This window comes from Temnothorax nylanderi, unplaced genomic scaffold (assembly GCF_030848795.1).
Source record: "Temnothorax nylanderi isolate EJ_2023f unplaced genomic scaffold, tnyl_v1.0 TNYL_tig0080_pilon, whole genome shotgun sequence".
Taxonomy (NCBI): Eukaryota; Metazoa; Arthropoda; class Insecta; order Hymenoptera; family Formicidae; genus Temnothorax; species Temnothorax nylanderi.
Window position 1 is genome coordinate 404,333 of NW_027249142.1, and position 18,857 is coordinate 423,189.

Here is an 18,857-nt window from a genome sequence, read left to right on the forward strand (position 1 = left end):
TTGAACAAGAATTAATTTATATTGAACAAGAAGTACACCCTGTGTGAATCACATAATTTGAACGGGCTGTAGTTCTTGTTTAATTGAAGATAGAAAAATAACAGCAAATGAAAAAACTGAATGTTCAACAAGGTCTATTTTCCTATGGTCTCACATTTAGAAAAATAACAGCAAATGAAAAAACTGAATGTTCAACAAGGTCTATTTTCCTATGGTCTCACATTTTTTTTTTCTATAAGTGCAAGAATATACCGGGAAGGTGTTTAGTCATAGAAATTGCTCCAAACGCAAATTATCTCTTCATGCAAATTAATTTATTCGCAAATTAATACATGAAATTAATGGAGGATATCGCGTAGGCGATACAGAGAATTGAACGAGGACACGGTTATTCTTGCCTTTGCTTTATATTTGAGACACTTTAGACAACAATCAGACAAATAACAATCAGACAAATAACAATCAGACAAATATTCTTCCAGGCAATTGCCCGTGTAATTATTTGTGCGACACGAGCGACAGTTTAACTCGGATGCCAGTATATATTTCATATATTTCTCTTTATTATAATATATATATATATACATATATATATATATTATGTGAATATATATGCATCTTTGTTTTCATCTAATCCTACTTTGTGACCAGCTTCGTGACCACGGCACCGAGGAAACCAAATCGAGACAGCAAAGACAGAGGCAATCATTTTTGTGCACCCGCGTACATTCTTTTTTCCTTTTACATTAAATAATCGCCACAATAATAAAATTGTGATAATAAAAATGACAATAACGATAACACTAGTCGGCGGTGTAATGAATAGTAACAATGATGATGATCGATTAATGACGAACAAATAATCATCTACCTTGGATGTCGACAACCATTAAGAGGTGGATAGTTCCGTAACGTCTCTTCCTTAAGTATTAAGAGCCGAAAAACGGTGACAAACAAATGCAGTATGCAAAATCTCAACATTTTGAAACATGCTCCTTCCCGTTTGTATCGTTCATTGAGATTCCCCCTCCCCCCCCCGCCCTTGTTCATTAATCTTTCAATTTTCACATACCTTGTCTTTATTTGTTGAATGCGTATGCTCGTTTTATATTGAATCACGGAATAAAATGGATTTTCTACGTGGGGCGCGGTAATCGATCATGGCATAATTCTTATATCTCAATTATATAAAATACATAGCGTATGTCTGTGTATGAATATATTTATATATACAATAAATATATATATATATTATATAATTAATATATACAATATATTAATATATCTGAGATATATATTATATATATAATATACACATATACACAGACACACACACACGTATATGTGTACACATACACACAATACACACACACATACACACACACACACACACACACACGCGCAGGCGCGCGGACATACACTATATACTATATTAATTATATTGATATGTTAATATATAATTTTATTACCCTCGCATCTCTGCTAAGTTCAATTAACAATTTCTGGTCTCTAATAGAATTTGTACAGAAGTGTGTGTATATGCGTGCGTATCGCGCATGCGACGACACGTTTCGTGCTCGCCGGCGTTCCCTTTTTCCCCCTTTTTGTTTCTCGTTTTTTTTTTTTTTTTTTTTTGGCACTTGCAATTAAATTGCTGAGATTCTTTACGTAGAGAGAAGGACGGCGTACGCTAGAAGCAAGCAATTCATCATTTTCGACAGATTTTGGAGTTTCGCGTCTACGGGACGATGAATGGAGCAGGAAAAACGCGTATGTTACAGGAAAAAACAGGTATATCTCGTGCACCGGGTCTCTCTCTAACATTAGCCTCATTATGCCTCTCTCTCTTTCTCTCTATATCGGAAAACATCAAAAGCATCAAATACACGCGACTCAGTCCTCATGTATCTCAGGTTTCTCCCTTTCCTAATTTTTTTTTGCTCTTCCTCTTGAAGCGAGAAAACGGCCGTTTGCCACGAAACCGCGCCGTAAACTACTTTACAGCCACTTCACTGAGATATTCGCGAAATAATAAAACATATTACAAAAATAATTTTACGACACGCGGGCCCGTTGATCCTTCGATCGCCGGTCCGCGACGTTACGTAAATCGAATATGCAACTTATCCTCGTGTACGTGTGTCTTGTATGTGTGTGTATATATATATATATATATATATATATATATATATATATGTGTGAGGTGTGTACGTGTGGGTGGCCGCATCTCTCCGATTTGTATCTGTGTTTGTGAAAGTATGCTATACAAGAATGTTGCTAAAATTCCCGGTGAGACCGTAGCGAAAGCGTTACGGCGTCACGCGGGAACCTCGTCGATAGGAATGCTCGCGTTTGATTCGCATCGGAGGAAATGCATCGGCCTTTCAGCACCAGATTAATGAAAGTTCATAAACTAACGTTAATATTTTCTACAGATTGACGAGATATATAAATACAAGAAATAAATAATTGCTCGTTCGTAACGCTCGCTAATAACATCTATCTAAATGGCGCAGGTGCAGAACGGGCCTTTTTGTTTTTTGGCAACGGACTTTGCGTTAAATAGGACACGACTGCGAGTGGTGACTTCTTCTTCTTCTTCCCCCGTCGCGAAAAGAAATCATCGAAATTATCACACACACACACGCCCACGGACATACGCACGCACGTGACGTGTTTTTTGCAAAGCAAATTTCCCTTTTCAACTCGTTCGAAAATAATTTAGAGATTTAATAAAAAGGGGTCTCTTTTAACAGGGTCTCTCCGAGAACGGACGGCCGATTTTGCACGCGCGCACTCTTTCTCTATCACAATTGCAAAGAGAAGTCGTGGAAGGGAACCGCTCCTCGTACATCGCATCATCATCTCTAACACGCACACTCGCACACGCGCGCACATAGATCCACGTACCAGTGTCTATTGCGACGAGATAGGCTTAAGTAATTCGCGTCAAGCAGAATCAGCACAATTTGAAACGCAGTAAACGTCGGGAATATACGAATATACAGACAAACGCAAAGATCTCCTCGCCCTGAAAAGCCCTCCGACGATTCCACAATTCGCGCGAAGAGGCAGATAGATAAATTCGCCCTACTTTGCTTCTTTTTGATTCTCTCTCTCTCTCCTCTCTCTCTCTCTGTCTGTACGCACGATTCGTCGATTTAGAGGCCCTGCACTATCGAGCGATGCACTCCCAAATATAACAACGCTGTGTACAAAACTAACAAACTCTATTTAAAATTACGCAAACTAGATCACGCGAGTATCCGTGCGAAATAATATGCTCGGTGTGCGCTAACGAGCGTACGTTAAATTCTTGCGCGAGATCGTGTTATTTGGCGTTGCGGCGATGGTGCTTCATTATCATGCTTTACTAGATTCTTAGTTATATAACCATCGTGTTAAAACACGCCCGATGGTTTTATATCTGAGTGTCGAATAAAGTATAAAAAAATAAACGTTTACGTTCCATATACGGTCGCCCGATGTGTATCGCGTTTCTTTTTCGACGGAATTTGGCGCAAATAGTGCCGATTAAGTCTATGAAAGACAATGAATTTAATAACGATTCACACGACGCGATTTATATATCCATATATCTACTCGGAGATAAGTTTGGAGTGATAGAGGGGGCGGGGCAGGGCGTTACGTAATCCTAAAACGAAGCGATTCGCGATATCTATATCTTACGCAAGAATTTTCACAATGTGTAAAGCCGTTTAACGGTGTAACGACAAACAACGTAACATATATCTTACATTTCGCTATATAAAGTTAACGATAAAGTTTAGCGATGGTACGTGGAAGTGTGAGCCGGTTGAATTGAGTGAGATACTGACAGAAAAGAAAAACATGATAGTAAACGTGGTTTATATAGTTAACAACAATCATTATATTTTTATACGTATCATTTCTTTCAGTATTTCTCTCGAATTCAGCCGATCACGTCTCTATATTTTCGATTATTACGGACGGTTATTTCCTTTGTTTCTCTCACTCCATTCCTCCTCTTTCTTTTCACCTTGTCCTTCCGTCTGTTATCAGAGGAAATTTGCTCATAGAATATATCAAGAAAGTCAATTATCGCAAGGTACATTCATGTGCTTAAGCTATGTTGAGTAATACATAGACATAAAAATAGTCAGATCTTTTTTTTAACTACAATAAATCTAGTTTTAATTGTAGATCGAAAACGCAAAATTATGTAAGTGCCAAAAAAGATTAATTTCTTGAATTGAAAAGAATTGAAGAAAAATTCCACATGATATATTGAGAAGCCATTATATATAGTCAAATAAAATAATTGTAAAATTGTTATAATTATAGTTATATAAAAATTAAGACAAAAGAAATTTTTGGAAACAATAAATATAACAAAATACAATATACAATAAATATAGCAAAATCCAATCTCTCTCTTTTTTTTTACAAAGAATATGAAAAGTATGAAGTTGCGAGAAGAAAGAAAATTGGCATTTACATCGTGATTTACATTTTCGGTTTACAAACGTTCGACGATATCGTGTATGCGTGTGCGTGTGTATGCGTATGACAACATAATAATTCAATTTCCTTTACATCAAGTAACAAATCTAAAGAATGGGTAAAATAAATGCCACAGAGAGGCGTCCATTCATTTTTGTTCACAGGCAAAGTCGCAGTCCCGCGCGTCTCGAAACTTTCGAACGCCGTTTGCCAGTCACACTCGTAAACGATCACTCTCATCCCCGTGTGCAAATCGGCGAGTCTTTTGAACAACTTCTGTTATTACAAAGTACACGGCACCAACGGCGACAAGAGTGATCGCTTGACGTTTACCAAAGCGAAGCTTATGCTGATTATTAACGCTGATTATTTACAAATTCTCTCGAAATGTTTTTTTTCCTCTTTAGATTAATTTTATCTGACACCGTGCATCACACACAGGCATAAGACGATATACGAGATCCTATTCACTTGAAGTGCTGGAAATGTAAGTAGACCAAGTTATACGATGCCAATTTCGAGTTTGAAGTCATTGTGTTATATAATGAAAAAAGAAACGCGCGTGACTAATGAAGTAACAAAAGTGATCACAGAAAATATACACGGTCTATCTTAATTATGAAAAACAGAGTCCAAGATGTCAAAGTGGCTCGCCGAATATCTGACTTAAGTCTTTTCGAAACTGGACTTGGTCTATTTGTATTTTCAGGGCTTCACCTAATCTCTATATTGCAACAAATGTCAATTCTTTCTCGTTTAGTATGTTTCTTGCATTACGATTTATATTCCTTTGTTAATGCGCTATTTGGATATACGTACAACAATATCACATACAACAATATTACATAAAACAATATTACGTACAACAATATACATATATATGTAATATTGTGATGTGATGATGTAATGCAAGAAAAATGCTGAACGAGAATGAATTAACATTGTTATATATGTATATATATGATACAATCATACATTTATATATACATACAACAATATTATATCAACTGACATTAAAATCAAATCCATTGCATTGCAATGGCATCAAATCTACACACTGCATAGCGACGACCTGCATAACAGCAGGTCATTTTCTTTGTGCATTAAACGAGTGACTAGTTATTACAAAAATCTCACGGCGAATACTCGCAGATCGGGAAATCGAGTTTGCAGAGCACTATCGTCGAGATTATCCTGTCGGTCAAGCCAAATAGCGTGCTTCCGCCGACGACGATAGTTCTCCCTCACAAGTACAAATTGCGTTAATTGTAAAAAAAAAAGAAACTACAAAAAAATTAAGCATCACCTAGACGATAAATTCCGTCTTAATGTAAAAATCTTAACGACGAATTTGACGTTTAATCAACGGTTGGACAACGACACGACGTGTAACGCAACCGTTAATTAAACGAAGCCGGCTCTATACAAAAGGAGTACAAATCGGTAAGTAATCTGACCTATCATAACAGGAAAGTTATAAATATGGAATTGGAGGGACGTCGATTTAATCGTACAAGTAACATTTCGATAAAAATCTCTGAATAAAAACTCACGCGACTTTGGAAATACTTTCTAAACTAAAACACTCCGTATCTTACACTCGCGAGAAAGAAAATTAATGGAAGAGTGCGATGCCGTCGCGAGCAATCAACTTAACAGAAGGAAGCAGGCAAATAAACTAACGCACCCGTTCTCGCGGTCCTCGATGACCGTCGAAGACGAGAAGTTAGAATACCACCTCACTTGGCTTTCAGAATCACTGGCGTCGCTCGAACGGACAACAATTCGGTTTCGGGTATTCTCGAGAGAGAGCTTATCACAAGATGTACTGAGATCCGAAAGGAATTTTGACGTTACGTCGGAGTCGATTTTGTCGAATCGATGTGCTAAGGACGGCAATTGTTGTGTTCTTTCGTAGATCCGTTCGGCGATCGTCGAGGTAACGCGACACGAGCGTATATGATCGCGATAATAAATATGTATGTACATATAGGTACATACATATGTATGTATCGTTACGGAAAACGAGAGGACCGATACGCCGAAATAGACATCCGATAACACTCGATATAAATCTAACAGGAAATAACGCGCGAGACCGTCTTTAATGCTTTATTTTTGTTTCTTCTTCTTCTTAAAGCGTTAGGCCATAGGACTAACCCGTTTCTCTCGCTCTCTTCTCTCTAGACTTATAGACTCAACCGCCGTAACACGAATCCTCAGACCAGATCCGTCCCGTAAATCTCCGTTCTGACTAGATTCATAATAAATACACGTACGCCGACGAAGCTTCGTGGACATGCTAAAAGAATATGAGTTCGTTAATCACGTCTAGAGGTGTTACGAATACGAAGAGACGTGAACGAACGGTCGTCTTGCGCCTTCGTCAGGTACTTTTTACAACGAGACAGTCCTCTATTCGGGCCGAAGAAGAATGCGCACATGTCGATGAAGCTTCATAGACTTAAGTGAAAAAATATGAGCATAGTAATCATGTTTGATGACACTGAGAATACGAAGAGACGCGAGCTAACGGTCGTCTTGCGCCTTCATCAGGTACTTTTTACATCGAGATAGATTTTCTATCGCGTCGACGGGCCGAAGAAGGATGCACGTACGTCGACGAAACTTCATAAATAGCTTTTTTTTTTTTTTTAGCGAATATAGACTCAAAAATTATGTTCGACGATGTCAAGAATACGAAGAGATGCGAGCTATCGATCGTCTTATGTCTTCGTCAGGTACTTTTACATCGAGTTAGTTCTCTATCGCCGGGCCGAAGAAAATAGATGAGTCACAGGGGACAGGAAAAAAAAATGCCGATAAATATAAGGAGACGTGCAATTAGCGGCCGTAATCGGATTACGACCGTCGGTGACGAGGACACCGTAGCGCGAATCAATATACACGGTGTCTTCCCGTGTATCTGATTCGTAGGAACGCTACGGATGTAGGGAAATATACACATGGAAGTACACGGAGAAGAAAAGTATATCGACACAGTCTCCATCGGAAGTTAATACCCCTGGGCGCTCAGAACGTTACAATTTGCTGGTCAACGCTCGATCGCTCTAGCAACGACAGCGAGACGCACGATCAACGAATGTGTCACGGGCTCCCTTCCCTCACATCACCTTCCTACTTCGAAGACGCAAAGAAATCCCATTCTCGTACAAGCTCGAAAGGCGCGTATCGTCGGTAGCGTGAGGATCCGGGTGTCCGGGAAACAAGGGTAAGTGCTCCTTACAGTCCTGCTTGCGTTCTCTTATTTTGCAGGCCTAAGATCTGCGAAGGACATAAAAATGTACGTTTATATAATGACGATATCATGATGTAAAGTCGCACTTGCCGTCACCGATGACGACAAGACACCGGGGGCTCGCTGCGTCCCCGGTCGGTTTTTTTTTCGTTTGTCGTCGAGAGAAAGGGTACGCGTCAAAAAGCGTTCGATATAATGCCTGATCTCAATATTGCTATCGGTTTTTTGCTCTCGTTTCGTAATTATTGTAATTAAGTACTAAAAAAAATTTTGTTTAACACTCATTACGTTTCTCTAATCTATTGTCTGCGACATTGAAGTTTGGATATATTTGGATATTATGTCCCTCGCTTCTCTTTTTATTCACCTGCTCCAGCCCAAACACGTCTTTAAGTAAGTGTCCTTAAACAGATTCAAAGTCTATGGACCTTACAATACATTGTTTTGAAACGAGTTGTCGCAATGCGTTACAATTTGTTTCAGAACGAAGCACCGGAAAGTCTTAGACGAGGTCCTAGATCGAGCAAAAACAGCAAGTCCAAAGCCTAAGCATCGAAATCGCTGAGATGCACTTGTTTTTATAAAGATATCAGCCTCGCGAGCAAGATTGTATACGTCTGGTAATAGCCGTGAGAATTACAAATGCAAATTATTTATAATGTGACCGCTGCGAGCTTTCCTATTTTAAAGTAGATTAAATTAAATTTAAATTATAATCATCCTTCTCGCTTGTTCCATGCCTTGTTAAAATACATTAGATATATACAAATATATATACATATATTGACTATGGAAATAAGTAAAACGTAATCATTAAAAGGAATTATTAAAAATAATTGGAAAGAGACGTGTGCAGTTTTATTGCAATGAATCTAATCAGAATCTATTCTCTTCTGCACCGATTCGTAGAATTTCGTGCCGCTTTCTCTTATAAATGGCAGGTGGCAGAGTTAAAATATTGCAGTGTATTTACTCTTCTCTCTCTTCAGTATATCATATTTTATCGCACACAATTTATCCTATAATTTTCCATGTTTCTATTTCTATGTTTGGTTCTATCTCTTGTTTCATTTTGGTTAGGCTTCGTAGCAGTAATATTGCTGGTGCCTAGCCCTTCACATGTATTCATACTTCATTTATAATATATTATCGTCTATTACATATAATACATAAATATTATATATAATATCCAATATATTGTACGTATCCAGTTATTATTATTATCATTACAATTACTATTATATGGATATACATATAGACAGACATGATATAGATTACATATCTTTACATATTTTGATTGGAACCAGGCATATTATGGTGTCATCGCACTCATCCTATGTTTTTTTTTGTAAATAATTATTTTAATCACTTATTTCATTTGGTTTAGGGTTTATAGCAGCAGTATTATTGCTGCTCCGCTTTATACATATATTCGTCTTTCATTTATATATTATCTTCTATTATATATAATATCCAATTTATGTATATAATACAGTTTACTATTATTAGCATTATTATTTTATAAATATATAGATAGACATGATATAGATTAGCCTCATATACTTTGATTGGAAACAGGCGTATCATATTTCATCACATACAGCTCATCCTACGATTTATCATAAATATAAATCATTGTTTCAATCTCTTATTATGATTAGGCTTCACAGCAGCACTATTGCTTGCGCCTTGCTTTTTACATGTACTCATTGTTAATTTATATTATTATCGTCTATTATATATAATATCTAATTGCATGTATGCAATATAGCTATTATTATTATATAGATATATAGACAGATATGATATAAATTATATATCTATGTATCTATATATCTATATACTTTGATTCGAAATAAGCATTGTCGTATTTCATTCCACAGCTCGTCGTACAATTTTCGTAAATCAATGTTTCAATATCTTATTTCATTTTGGCTTTTATAGCAGCAATATTGCTAACGCCTTGTCTTTTGCATGTATTCATTGTTCATTTATATATATCGTCTATTATATATAACATCCAATGGCATGTATGTAATAAAACTATATAGACACAAACGTTATATAAAGAGGAGAGAGAGAAAGAGAGAGAGAGAGGAGATAAAAATTATATGTCTTCATATACCTTGATTGGAGATTATTAAATTCTACTCAAGCGATCATTATCGATCAAGAAAAAAAGTTCAGAAATAACGGTCGCCTGATACATCGTATCATATTTGATCTCTAAATTGAGTTTTTCTTACTAATTTCGAATTCGTAGTACCTACTTTGGATTACCACCAATATGTCTCGATTGGCCAAAAAACTTTCTTTTGCGGTAAATAGAATCACTTCCGTAACGTAATTGCTAAAGATCTTGAGCAGTTTCAAAACGCCTGTTTCATGTTCAACAAGGATAACAAACGTTGAACAAAGCAGTTAAACGAGAAGGATGATATTACAATAAAACCGAATTGTTTTAAATCGAAACTCATCACCTCTTATTGCGTAGTATACCTGAATGGATTGAAGTCCTTATTTACTATGGAGAAACCACGAAACTCTTCTTGATTGATGTCGCTCATTTTGTCTGCACTCTCCGGCGTTAACACAGGATCCTCCTTCGTGAATTCCGTATCAAAGTTCAAGGCATCTTTTTCATTTTTCTGAAAATTGCCAGGAACAACTGCGTTACACAATCGGTCATTTATTATCCATTAATCAAAATAACAAATCGCGAAACTCACAATTTTAGGTCTGATTGGAGGTTTTATTTTACGCGCTTCGAGAGCTTCCCAATCTAGATATTTGAAAAATGGGTGGACCCTTATGGCACTTTCGCCACCGTCGGCTGCAACACAACCTAATCGCTTGGCAGGATTCTTGGTCATAAAGGCTTTTAAAACAGACTCCGCTTCCGGAGAAACCCACCCTGGAAACACTAAGTCATCCCGTAATATCGATTCGAACAGATCGTCCTCGTTCTCGGCCTCGAAGGGTGGTTGTCCAGCCACCATTTCGTATAACAAAACACCGAGAGCCCACCAATCAACACTAGCACCATACGGTAATTCTTGGAGTATTTCGGGAGCTATATAGTCCGGCGTGCCACAGAATGTCGATGTTGTCGTTTCACCGTCGATTATATTCTCCTTACACATTCCGAAATCCGCCAGTTTACAATGTCCTTCTGCATCCAGCAGTATGTTGTCCAGTTTCAGATCACGGTATATAATGTGATTTCTATGCAGGAACTGAAGCGCGAGTATCACTTCCGCTGCATAGAAACGTGCCCTCGATTCGTCGAACTTTCGAGCCTTCTGGATATGGAACATCAGATCACCTAGAACAAATCAAGAGATGATAATAAGACATTCAGATAAATAGAGAATACCTTTCATTATATATTCTAAAATGGCGATTTGTACCTCCTTTCACATATTCCATAACGAAGAAGAGTCGGTCAAACGTTTGGAAACAACTGTGAATGGCTGTCAGGAAAGGATGTCTAGCTGCGAGGGTTAAAATCCTCTTTTCCGTCATCGTGCAGTCCACGTCGTCGTCTTGAATAATGACACTTTTCTTCAAGATTTTCACGGCGTAAATCTCATCGGGATTAGCTTTTCGTTCGACTAACATTACTTTACCGAAACTACCTTTACCGAGGACCTTAATAAAATTAAAGTCATCTAAACCAAATTTTCTTACATCGCTGCTGTTAGTTCCATCATCTTTGGCATAAGTGTCCCTATGACTCGTCTGTGAACCGTCCATACCCATTTCGTCTGATTGTTCTTCTGCCAGTTCGTCCGTCAGTTCATCTGACTGATCATCTGAGTGTCTTTTTGACTGTTTTCTCGACTCATCTTTATGTTCTTTTATCGTTTTTTCTTTCTGTCCTTTTTTCTGTCCCTTTTTCATTCCCTTTTTATCTTTTTTAAAGTTTTTGTCATCTTGATCTTCTTCCTTTTCTGCAATTGTAGGTGTTTGCGGACGTGAAGATACTCTAATTTTCGGAGCTCTTGATTGCTTGTTTGCAGAGAAATTTATCGTCTTCAGAATTTCGCTCATAGCCTTGGTATTGATACCACAACTATTTGGAACATTCTTTTGACATCGTTTATGAACATTCATGTTACAAGCTGCATGAAAAGAAATACAATGCAATTTAATAAGTTTACTTAATGAGAATTTTCGTTAGAAATATAAATGGTTGCGTTACCTTCGCATTGTAAGCCCTGCTTGAACAAACCGTATAGTAAGGATCCGCAGTGGTCACAAAATGTAAATCTTTTATAATTATGAAGAGCAAAGCGATGGGGAACGTCTATATTGAAGCGCGCTATTTCTGTGCCTGGTTGGTTCGCTGGTATTCCAGCAACTGCGGTTGCACCCTAAGTGAATCATTTGAAAAACCACAAACTTAGAGGACAAGAACAACAAAACAATGAGACCTAGTAGAATAAAATTAAAATTGGTGATATAAACAAACAAATATATATATATATATATATGTATATGTATAATTTACCAATTAAAAATTATTCCTAGATAGTTAATTGGAGATTAGAAAATGCGTAACATGTTCAAAAATTCAATAATCTGAATAATATCAATATGTAAATAGCTCATAATATTTCTATTATGTCACGTCATTGTAGAAATAAGTGATAAACATACCTCATCTTTCATTCCTGGACATTTGGTTATCACCAACATGTGACATCTCTTGTGGACTACGCAAGTGCATACTGAAACAGCAATACGTAAAGTATCCCCTTATAAAAATGCTCATTTCCAAGACGTAACGCCAAGTACAGCACGTCCAAAGCTAGCTGCATGCGTGATAAGACGCATCCGGAAATTATTTACAGTACCATACCATAAGCAGAAATAAAATTGTGATTCACTTAATATTATCTTCGACACGAAATCGGCAGGAGTTTTGATACCAAAAATATTACCAAGCACTAAGATGGCGTGTTTGGAATTTTTATCGAAGGGCAACATGCAATAAACCGACCACTTGGCCACAGATCTAAATTGTATCGAAGCAAATGAAATGAAATCAGGAGACCTAACCATCGTATTAAGAACTAAGATCCTTATATGACTAATACAGCCATAAGTACTGAAATATTTTATCGTGAAGCAGATTAATCCCAAGGCGGTCATGTGTACTGGTTGCGGTGGAACAGAAAGTGCATGAACTGATGCGATACAAATTTGTAAGGCGCTATGGTAGTTAACAAAGCGTCAAAAAAGTAAGCTGTTAAATCGATTGATTAAGAGTCTTAATTGTGATTTTTTTTTCTCGTCGCTAAAACTAATCGCACGTACACACTCGTAACTGCACACACATTCATACGTAAGGGTGCGGCAAGCGGATACATAACTATAATCTGTTAATAACGGTGTATGTGTCTTCTCACCTTGACACTGATAGCCCTGCTTGCCAAAGCCCCTGAAATATAACAGACAAAACACGTCACATCGTATCCTCATAATCTCTCCTAAGACACATACGTTTGCCTTCTTCAATCATGCTTAGTCATCATCTATGTTAGACTCCTTGATTTTTAGATGATTAAGGACTTGCGCGCGATGAGAAAGATTGATCAAATCACTTCATAGATCCTAGTCGATATTTAACCTCCTATATTTTACAAATTGGATATTGTGTTTATTCAAAAATATTGCCAATTGGAACAGTATGTTGTGCAAATGCTCCAACACCTAAATATCTTGAAATGGATTCAGCAGTTTATATAAAGCACGTGCTCTTGTAAAATCCAAGCATGCAACCCGTTTAAAACAGGGAAAATTTATCTCAAATAGCGTTTGGAATATACCCTGGTTGTATAGCAATACCAAGCCTGCTTTTTCTAACTCTGCACCCGAGCTTCCGAGTTAAAATAACCATATGTAATAATTCAGTCTTCAACGCAAACCATTGTTAATTACACACTATAGCCAATAAATATCTCCTCTTGGCATTACTAATGTAGATAACGAGGAAAGTACCAACCAAATACCCAATGCATGCAAATCCTGCATTTTGCAAATTTTCAATCGATAATTCGATGTGCATTATTAACTAAATTTTGACAGACGTATTTGTAAATGTAATCGCGGGTGAAATATACATCAGTTCAGGCATGCTCCCGTTTTCCAAGTAATCTCGAGATAGCACGCACTCGGCTATCAAAGATAGCGTCAAGTAGTATTTGTACGTAGGATCTTAAGCGATGAGAAGCGATGTTTTTGCACTGGCATACGTACCAAATAAAGTCACGACAGTGCGAACAAAACGTCGGTTGTCTCAGAAAGGTAGCCATGAATTTGTGTCCATTGATTTGGTGAATCCTTCGTCGCATCGCTCTCCGACGGTTCAAGGGCTGTTTTTTCTCCTTAAACTCATGCCGGTCCTTCTTGCCTTTAGCACGGCTATGTTCCCCGCCGCTATATTCTCCATAGAAACTTGGTTGCCGAACTAAAATATTAAATCATGTTGTTGAATCATGTATGCTTATCAAATATTGAGATTTTTCTTACTTGGCGCATTCCACATGGCTACTTTCAGTCGTAACCTTCCCGCAGGTTCTAGTTCAACCTGCAACAGTTTTTATCGTCAATTAGTCTTAAAACTGCACACTACATTTTCATACGCGCGGTCTATACACTAGTGACTAGATCTCTCAGCTTTAATTGAACATTATTGTGTATAACAAAAATACACATTTTTCTACAAATTCTGGTGTACAAATACAACAAATTTTTTTTTCCAGAAAAAGATCGTGGAATATAATTATAAAAAGTCAAAAATTAGAGTTTGTATTAACAATAAATTTAAAACAAGTAATTTTTCTTCAAATCAATTTTATCTACACCTTTTTAAAGAATTTATACACTTTCAGGTCTAATTAATAAAATTCCCTTTTTAGAATTAAAACTTTGTTCTTATATGGAATGAGAAAGAAAGCTACATTTTAATGTTATAGATAAAACTGTATAATTTTATTAATTCTAATAATAAATCATATGTGAATAAAACTTGAGTGCTTTTATTCATACTTTATAACGAGAAAAAAATTTTTAAATTACTAATTTTTAATTATAGAAATCTGCATCAAAGATCGCTGTTGTCGATAAATTAGCTGCTTGTATAATAAGTCTATTGTGAAAATCAAATTTTTATCAATAAAATATTATGCAGTTTCCTGTGATAAAAAGCTCTTTCACACTTTATTTATTTTGTCGAGAAACGTTGGATGTCCATTATAAGAAAATATCCTATAGTTGCCTTGATTTTCTAATAATAAACCATAATGCTTCTTCAATGTTTTAAAATTATTCATTTATTAATTAAATCACATTATATATTTTAATATTAGATATATTATATTTGATATTAGATTGTTGATATTATTATATTATTGATTATATTATTTATATTAAATGATTGTTATACAAATATTCTCAATTATGTGTGTCCCCAAAATGCTTATGATATTCTGAATCAAAATGGAACAACTTTCTTCTCGTTGCAGAAATTTAGATAATACACCGTTTCTTAATTGTTCAATTTTTGAGCAAACGAGGTTCGATCAACAAGAGAAACGTCGAAATATAAATTCTCTTACAAATCGATACTGCATATATCAACATTCTGATATAAATATATAAAGATAATATCAATAAGTTAATAGTTAAAATATAATTATATACATAAATTTTAAATATCTTGCAAACATTCTGATTTTCCGATGCTATTGTCTCAATATTTTCACGAAATGATAATGAGATGAAAGATTGAGATGTAGATTGATATAAAACACGTATTTATATAAGAGAAAATTTACATCTCGACATACCTCTTTGGTTGAGAATCTCGTTTACCGAACAATTGTATAACTAAAAAATGCATTACCTCGATTTTTTTTGCAAGAGAATAAACCTGCTCCAGGAACATCATAATACGCTTTTCAAACGATTATTCTGGGACCTCGTACGATTTGACGTATTGACGTTAAGAAAACATGTAGTTGTTTTTGAAAAAGAGCGCATAATTTGCAATATGCTGTTACATATTTCATTTTTAAAAGCGACTATGAGTTCTCTTGACACAATTCATCTCATTATTCTATGTATAAAAGTATTTAAGAAAAGTAATCTAAAAATGAATACTTTGAGATACACATTTCACGTTTAATGTCAAGAAATGTGTCGGAATAAGATATCCCCTAAACTATTAACTTTCTGTTAACTTTATTTGAGTACTGTAAAGCAGAATGATTGCAGGAGTATCGAATTATACAAGAAAAAAATCGTACAACTCCATTTAAGAAAAATAACGATATTTTTTAAATCTCAGAGAAAGAATTCATTAAATCACTTCATTAAAATCTCAGTTTATAAATAGAGACTACATCAGACTACATTAAAAACATTGTATTTTTCAATAAACCGTTCTTCTTATATCAAAGAGATATGATGTAGCAACGTCATTAAAATAAGTACAGAGAAATAAAACATGCGAGACGCATGTACAGAACGAAATTGAAGGTTTCTGTTGAAAACTGACTTAATATTTTCCCTATGCAAACATGAAAATAGCATTTATACACTCCATCTTGGTTGGAATAATTTTATACGAAGTAAGAAGATATTGCGAAAAATGCATCGTTTTCATTTATACCAGTATATAAAATAATTACACGTAGCAATATATTTCTTCTTTATGCAAAATTAGCTCCAAAAGAATTCGCAGATATCCTTTTCGTTCCCTGTATATATATGATTTCTATCAACTTAGGTGTCGTTCGTACAGTTACACCAGCAATGTAATGATGATATTACACAATCCTGTTTTCGGCCAGATTATATATCCTGCCTACAATGCAGACGAAAGAAGAAAAAAGAATTAATTCAAGTCGTACCAAACCCTATATATATTTGATTTACGTCACTTTAAATGTCGTTTGTTTATTTGGCCGCACCGGCGATAGCATTGCGATCCTGTTTTCATCCAGATCACATTCGGATCACATAGACACTCTGCCTACAACAATGCAAACGAAGAAGGAGACGAGAACCAGCTCAGGTGTACGTATTAATACAACCTGCTAGCACACAACACACGCGTGTAGCACGACTAGCACGCGCGGGGATGTACACACGCGCTCGCGCTCGCGCGCGCGCGGGATTTAAAGCCCAGCGGAAGATCGCGGATCGCGGGAGCGCCGAACTCACCCAGAAATCGTTGATCCCCTCGTATAGATTTTTCACAAGTTCCGTGAACGGTATGTTGCAATTGGCAATGAAGTAATCCGGCGGCAGGACCGCGTCGTGGAAGATGGTGAGACCGAGGAAGACCGCCTGCTGCACCTCGTGGATGAACGACTCGTTCCACACCGGGTCCGAGGTCTTCAGCTTGGTGGTCGTGCGCGCCAGGTGAAGCTCGTCGACGTCCAGCTGCACGTACGGATCGAGCGTGGGCTCCTCCTTCTCCTTCCAGAACTTCCGCTGCTTGTCGGTCGCCCTGAGCTTCCTCGCCTCGCAGATCTCGATCTTCATCTTGCCGGAGAACATGGTGAACATCCTCACGACGTGCCGGAGTGCCCCCGTCGTCGACGACGACGACGACGACGGAGACCGGAGAGACGAGTGACACCCGCGCGGACAGACGAGTGGCGCGCGCGCGGCGCGGCGCGGCGCGGGGGAAAATCCGGCGCGCTCTGTCCTGTCCTCTGCTCGACCGTCGCGGACGGACAGGTACCACCTCTCGTGGTGAACGCGCTTATATAGAAAATCGCGCCCACGCTTGTTACCCTACCTCTTCGCGCCGCGTCTCAATCCATCCCTCTGTCTCGCTTTTTCATCTCTTTCTACCTCTCTCCCGCCGCCGTCGCCGCCGCCACCGCCACCACCGTCGCCGCCGCCACCGCCGCCGCTGCCACTGCCACTGCCGCTGTGTCAAGTGTTCTTCTACGCCTATGCCACCGCCACCTCCTCCTCGTCGTCGCCCTTTCCCTTTCCTCCTCCTCCGCCACGGGCAGTACGGCCACTAACGAACGCGGTGCAATTATGAACACTCCGCTGGGCGCTTGCCTTGCGTGCATAACAGGGACCAGCAGCGCGGCCTGTTCGCCGCTTCCGTTGCTGATCGCGGCAGCACGACGGGACGACGACGGTGCGACGACGACGACGATGACGACGGCGCGACGAGGACGACGAGTACCGCGGGAGTACACGAGTACAGGGCCTGCCCTCGTTTCCTTCTTGTCCCCCTGACACCCATCGGGGCTTTCCTCTCGTCTTCCCCCCCACGCGTGTGCCCCTCTTTCCCTCTTTTTACACTCTCGTCTACCCCTGTTCCCGTTTGAGAAATCGGCGACACGTAAATCGGCGAATCGCGCGCGCGCGCGGGGGGCCGTCACCCCCGCTTTTTCAACGGCGAACGCGGGACGACGTGGACGACGTATCCATGGGCCGTGAAACGCGCGACACTCGGCCTGTCCTAGGCTGCCTCGCACCGACCCGAACGGAATCGAGGACCGCTCGATTGCTCATTTACGTTCCACACTAACGAACATCGACCGCATTCCAGGCCTACCACGGACGGCTCCGGGCGCCTAGACTCCCCGTTCCCCGTGCTCCGTTCACGGAGGAGCTCGTTCGGTTTACGGTGGCGCTCAACGGTGGCTCGTGGCCGAGCTTGGAACTTCTTACAGCAATCTCCGGCAGATTTCTTCAAATTTCTTGTGATTGATTTTTCTTTCATCTCAAAATATATATAAAGGCGTAATGGACGTTAAATATAAATAGTATAATGAAATATAGCGGAATACCGAAAATGATATCACGTTAAGAGAATAAATTTTATGTTAAAATGCAGAATAGCATATGAGAACACAATTAGCTCTAATAATTTCCACAGGTCGGTCTTTACCTTGTCGGTAAAAACGTTGATAAAAACCTTCTGTCGATAAAAATCTTACAGCTAAAAACTTTGTCAATGCAACCTTAGCTACAAATTAATTAATTGGGAAATAAGTATTATTGTTATTGATTAACTGATATAATTAAAAGGAAAATTACCTTTTCATGAAATAAATAAGTAGACGTAATC

General features: G+C 38.1%; 1 protein-coding gene and 1 long non-coding RNA gene across 4 annotated transcripts; both read right to left on the reverse strand.

Moving 5' to 3' along the window:
* Positions 1 to 292: 292 nt before the first annotated feature.
* Pkc98e (Protein kinase C) lies at positions 293 to 18,366 on the reverse strand. 3 transcript variants are annotated; one of them, XM_071709600.1, is made up of 10 exons: positions 16,979 to 18,366; positions 14,282 to 14,339; positions 14,009 to 14,219; positions 13,159 to 13,190; positions 12,407 to 12,477; positions 11,949 to 12,120; positions 11,155 to 11,868; positions 10,474 to 11,069; positions 10,244 to 10,392; positions 293 to 7,770 (listed from the first exon to the last, which is right to left on the reverse strand). In XM_071709600.1, the coding sequence occupies exons 1-10, from the start codon at positions 17,324 to 17,326 to the stop codon at positions 7,764 to 7,766; spliced, it is 2,358 nt and encodes a 785-aa protein (XP_071565701.1). In that variant the 5' UTR covers positions 17,327 to 18,366; the 3' UTR covers positions 293 to 7,763. The 3 variants fall into 3 exon arrangements, with proteins under 3 accessions (XP_071565701.1, XP_071565700.1, XP_071565703.1); XM_071709599.1 differs by lacking the exon at positions 293 to 7,770 and having other exon boundaries at positions 9,589 to 10,392; XM_071709602.1 differs by lacking the exon at positions 293 to 7,770 and having other exon boundaries at positions 10,213 to 10,392; positions 17,562 to 18,366.
* Positions 15,067 to 16,972, reverse strand: LOC139774373 (uncharacterized). Its single transcript, XR_011718561.1, has 2 exons — positions 16,696 to 16,972; positions 15,067 to 16,619 (listed from the first exon to the last, which is right to left on the reverse strand). It is a non-coding gene; the product is annotated as an uncharacterized lncRNA (long non-coding RNA).
* Positions 18,367 to 18,857: the final 491 nt, after the last annotated feature.

What these genes read in the sequence shown, in the direction of transcription:
- Pkc98e (XM_071709599.1), bottom strand. Translation starts at nt 17,326, where the DNA reads ATGTTCACCATGTTCTCCGGCAAGATGAAGATCGAGATCTGCGAGGCG. An exon ending in GCAGGGCTATCAGTGTCAAG is followed by an intron (nt 12,478 to 13,158) that starts GTGAGAAGACAC and finishes TTGCTGTTTCAG; the next exon opens with TATGCACTTGCGTAGTCCAC. An exon ending in GTCCAGGAATGAAAGATGAG is followed by an intron (nt 12,121 to 12,406) that starts GTATGTTTATCA and finishes TGATTCACTTAG; the next exon opens with GGTGCAACCGCAGTTGCTGG.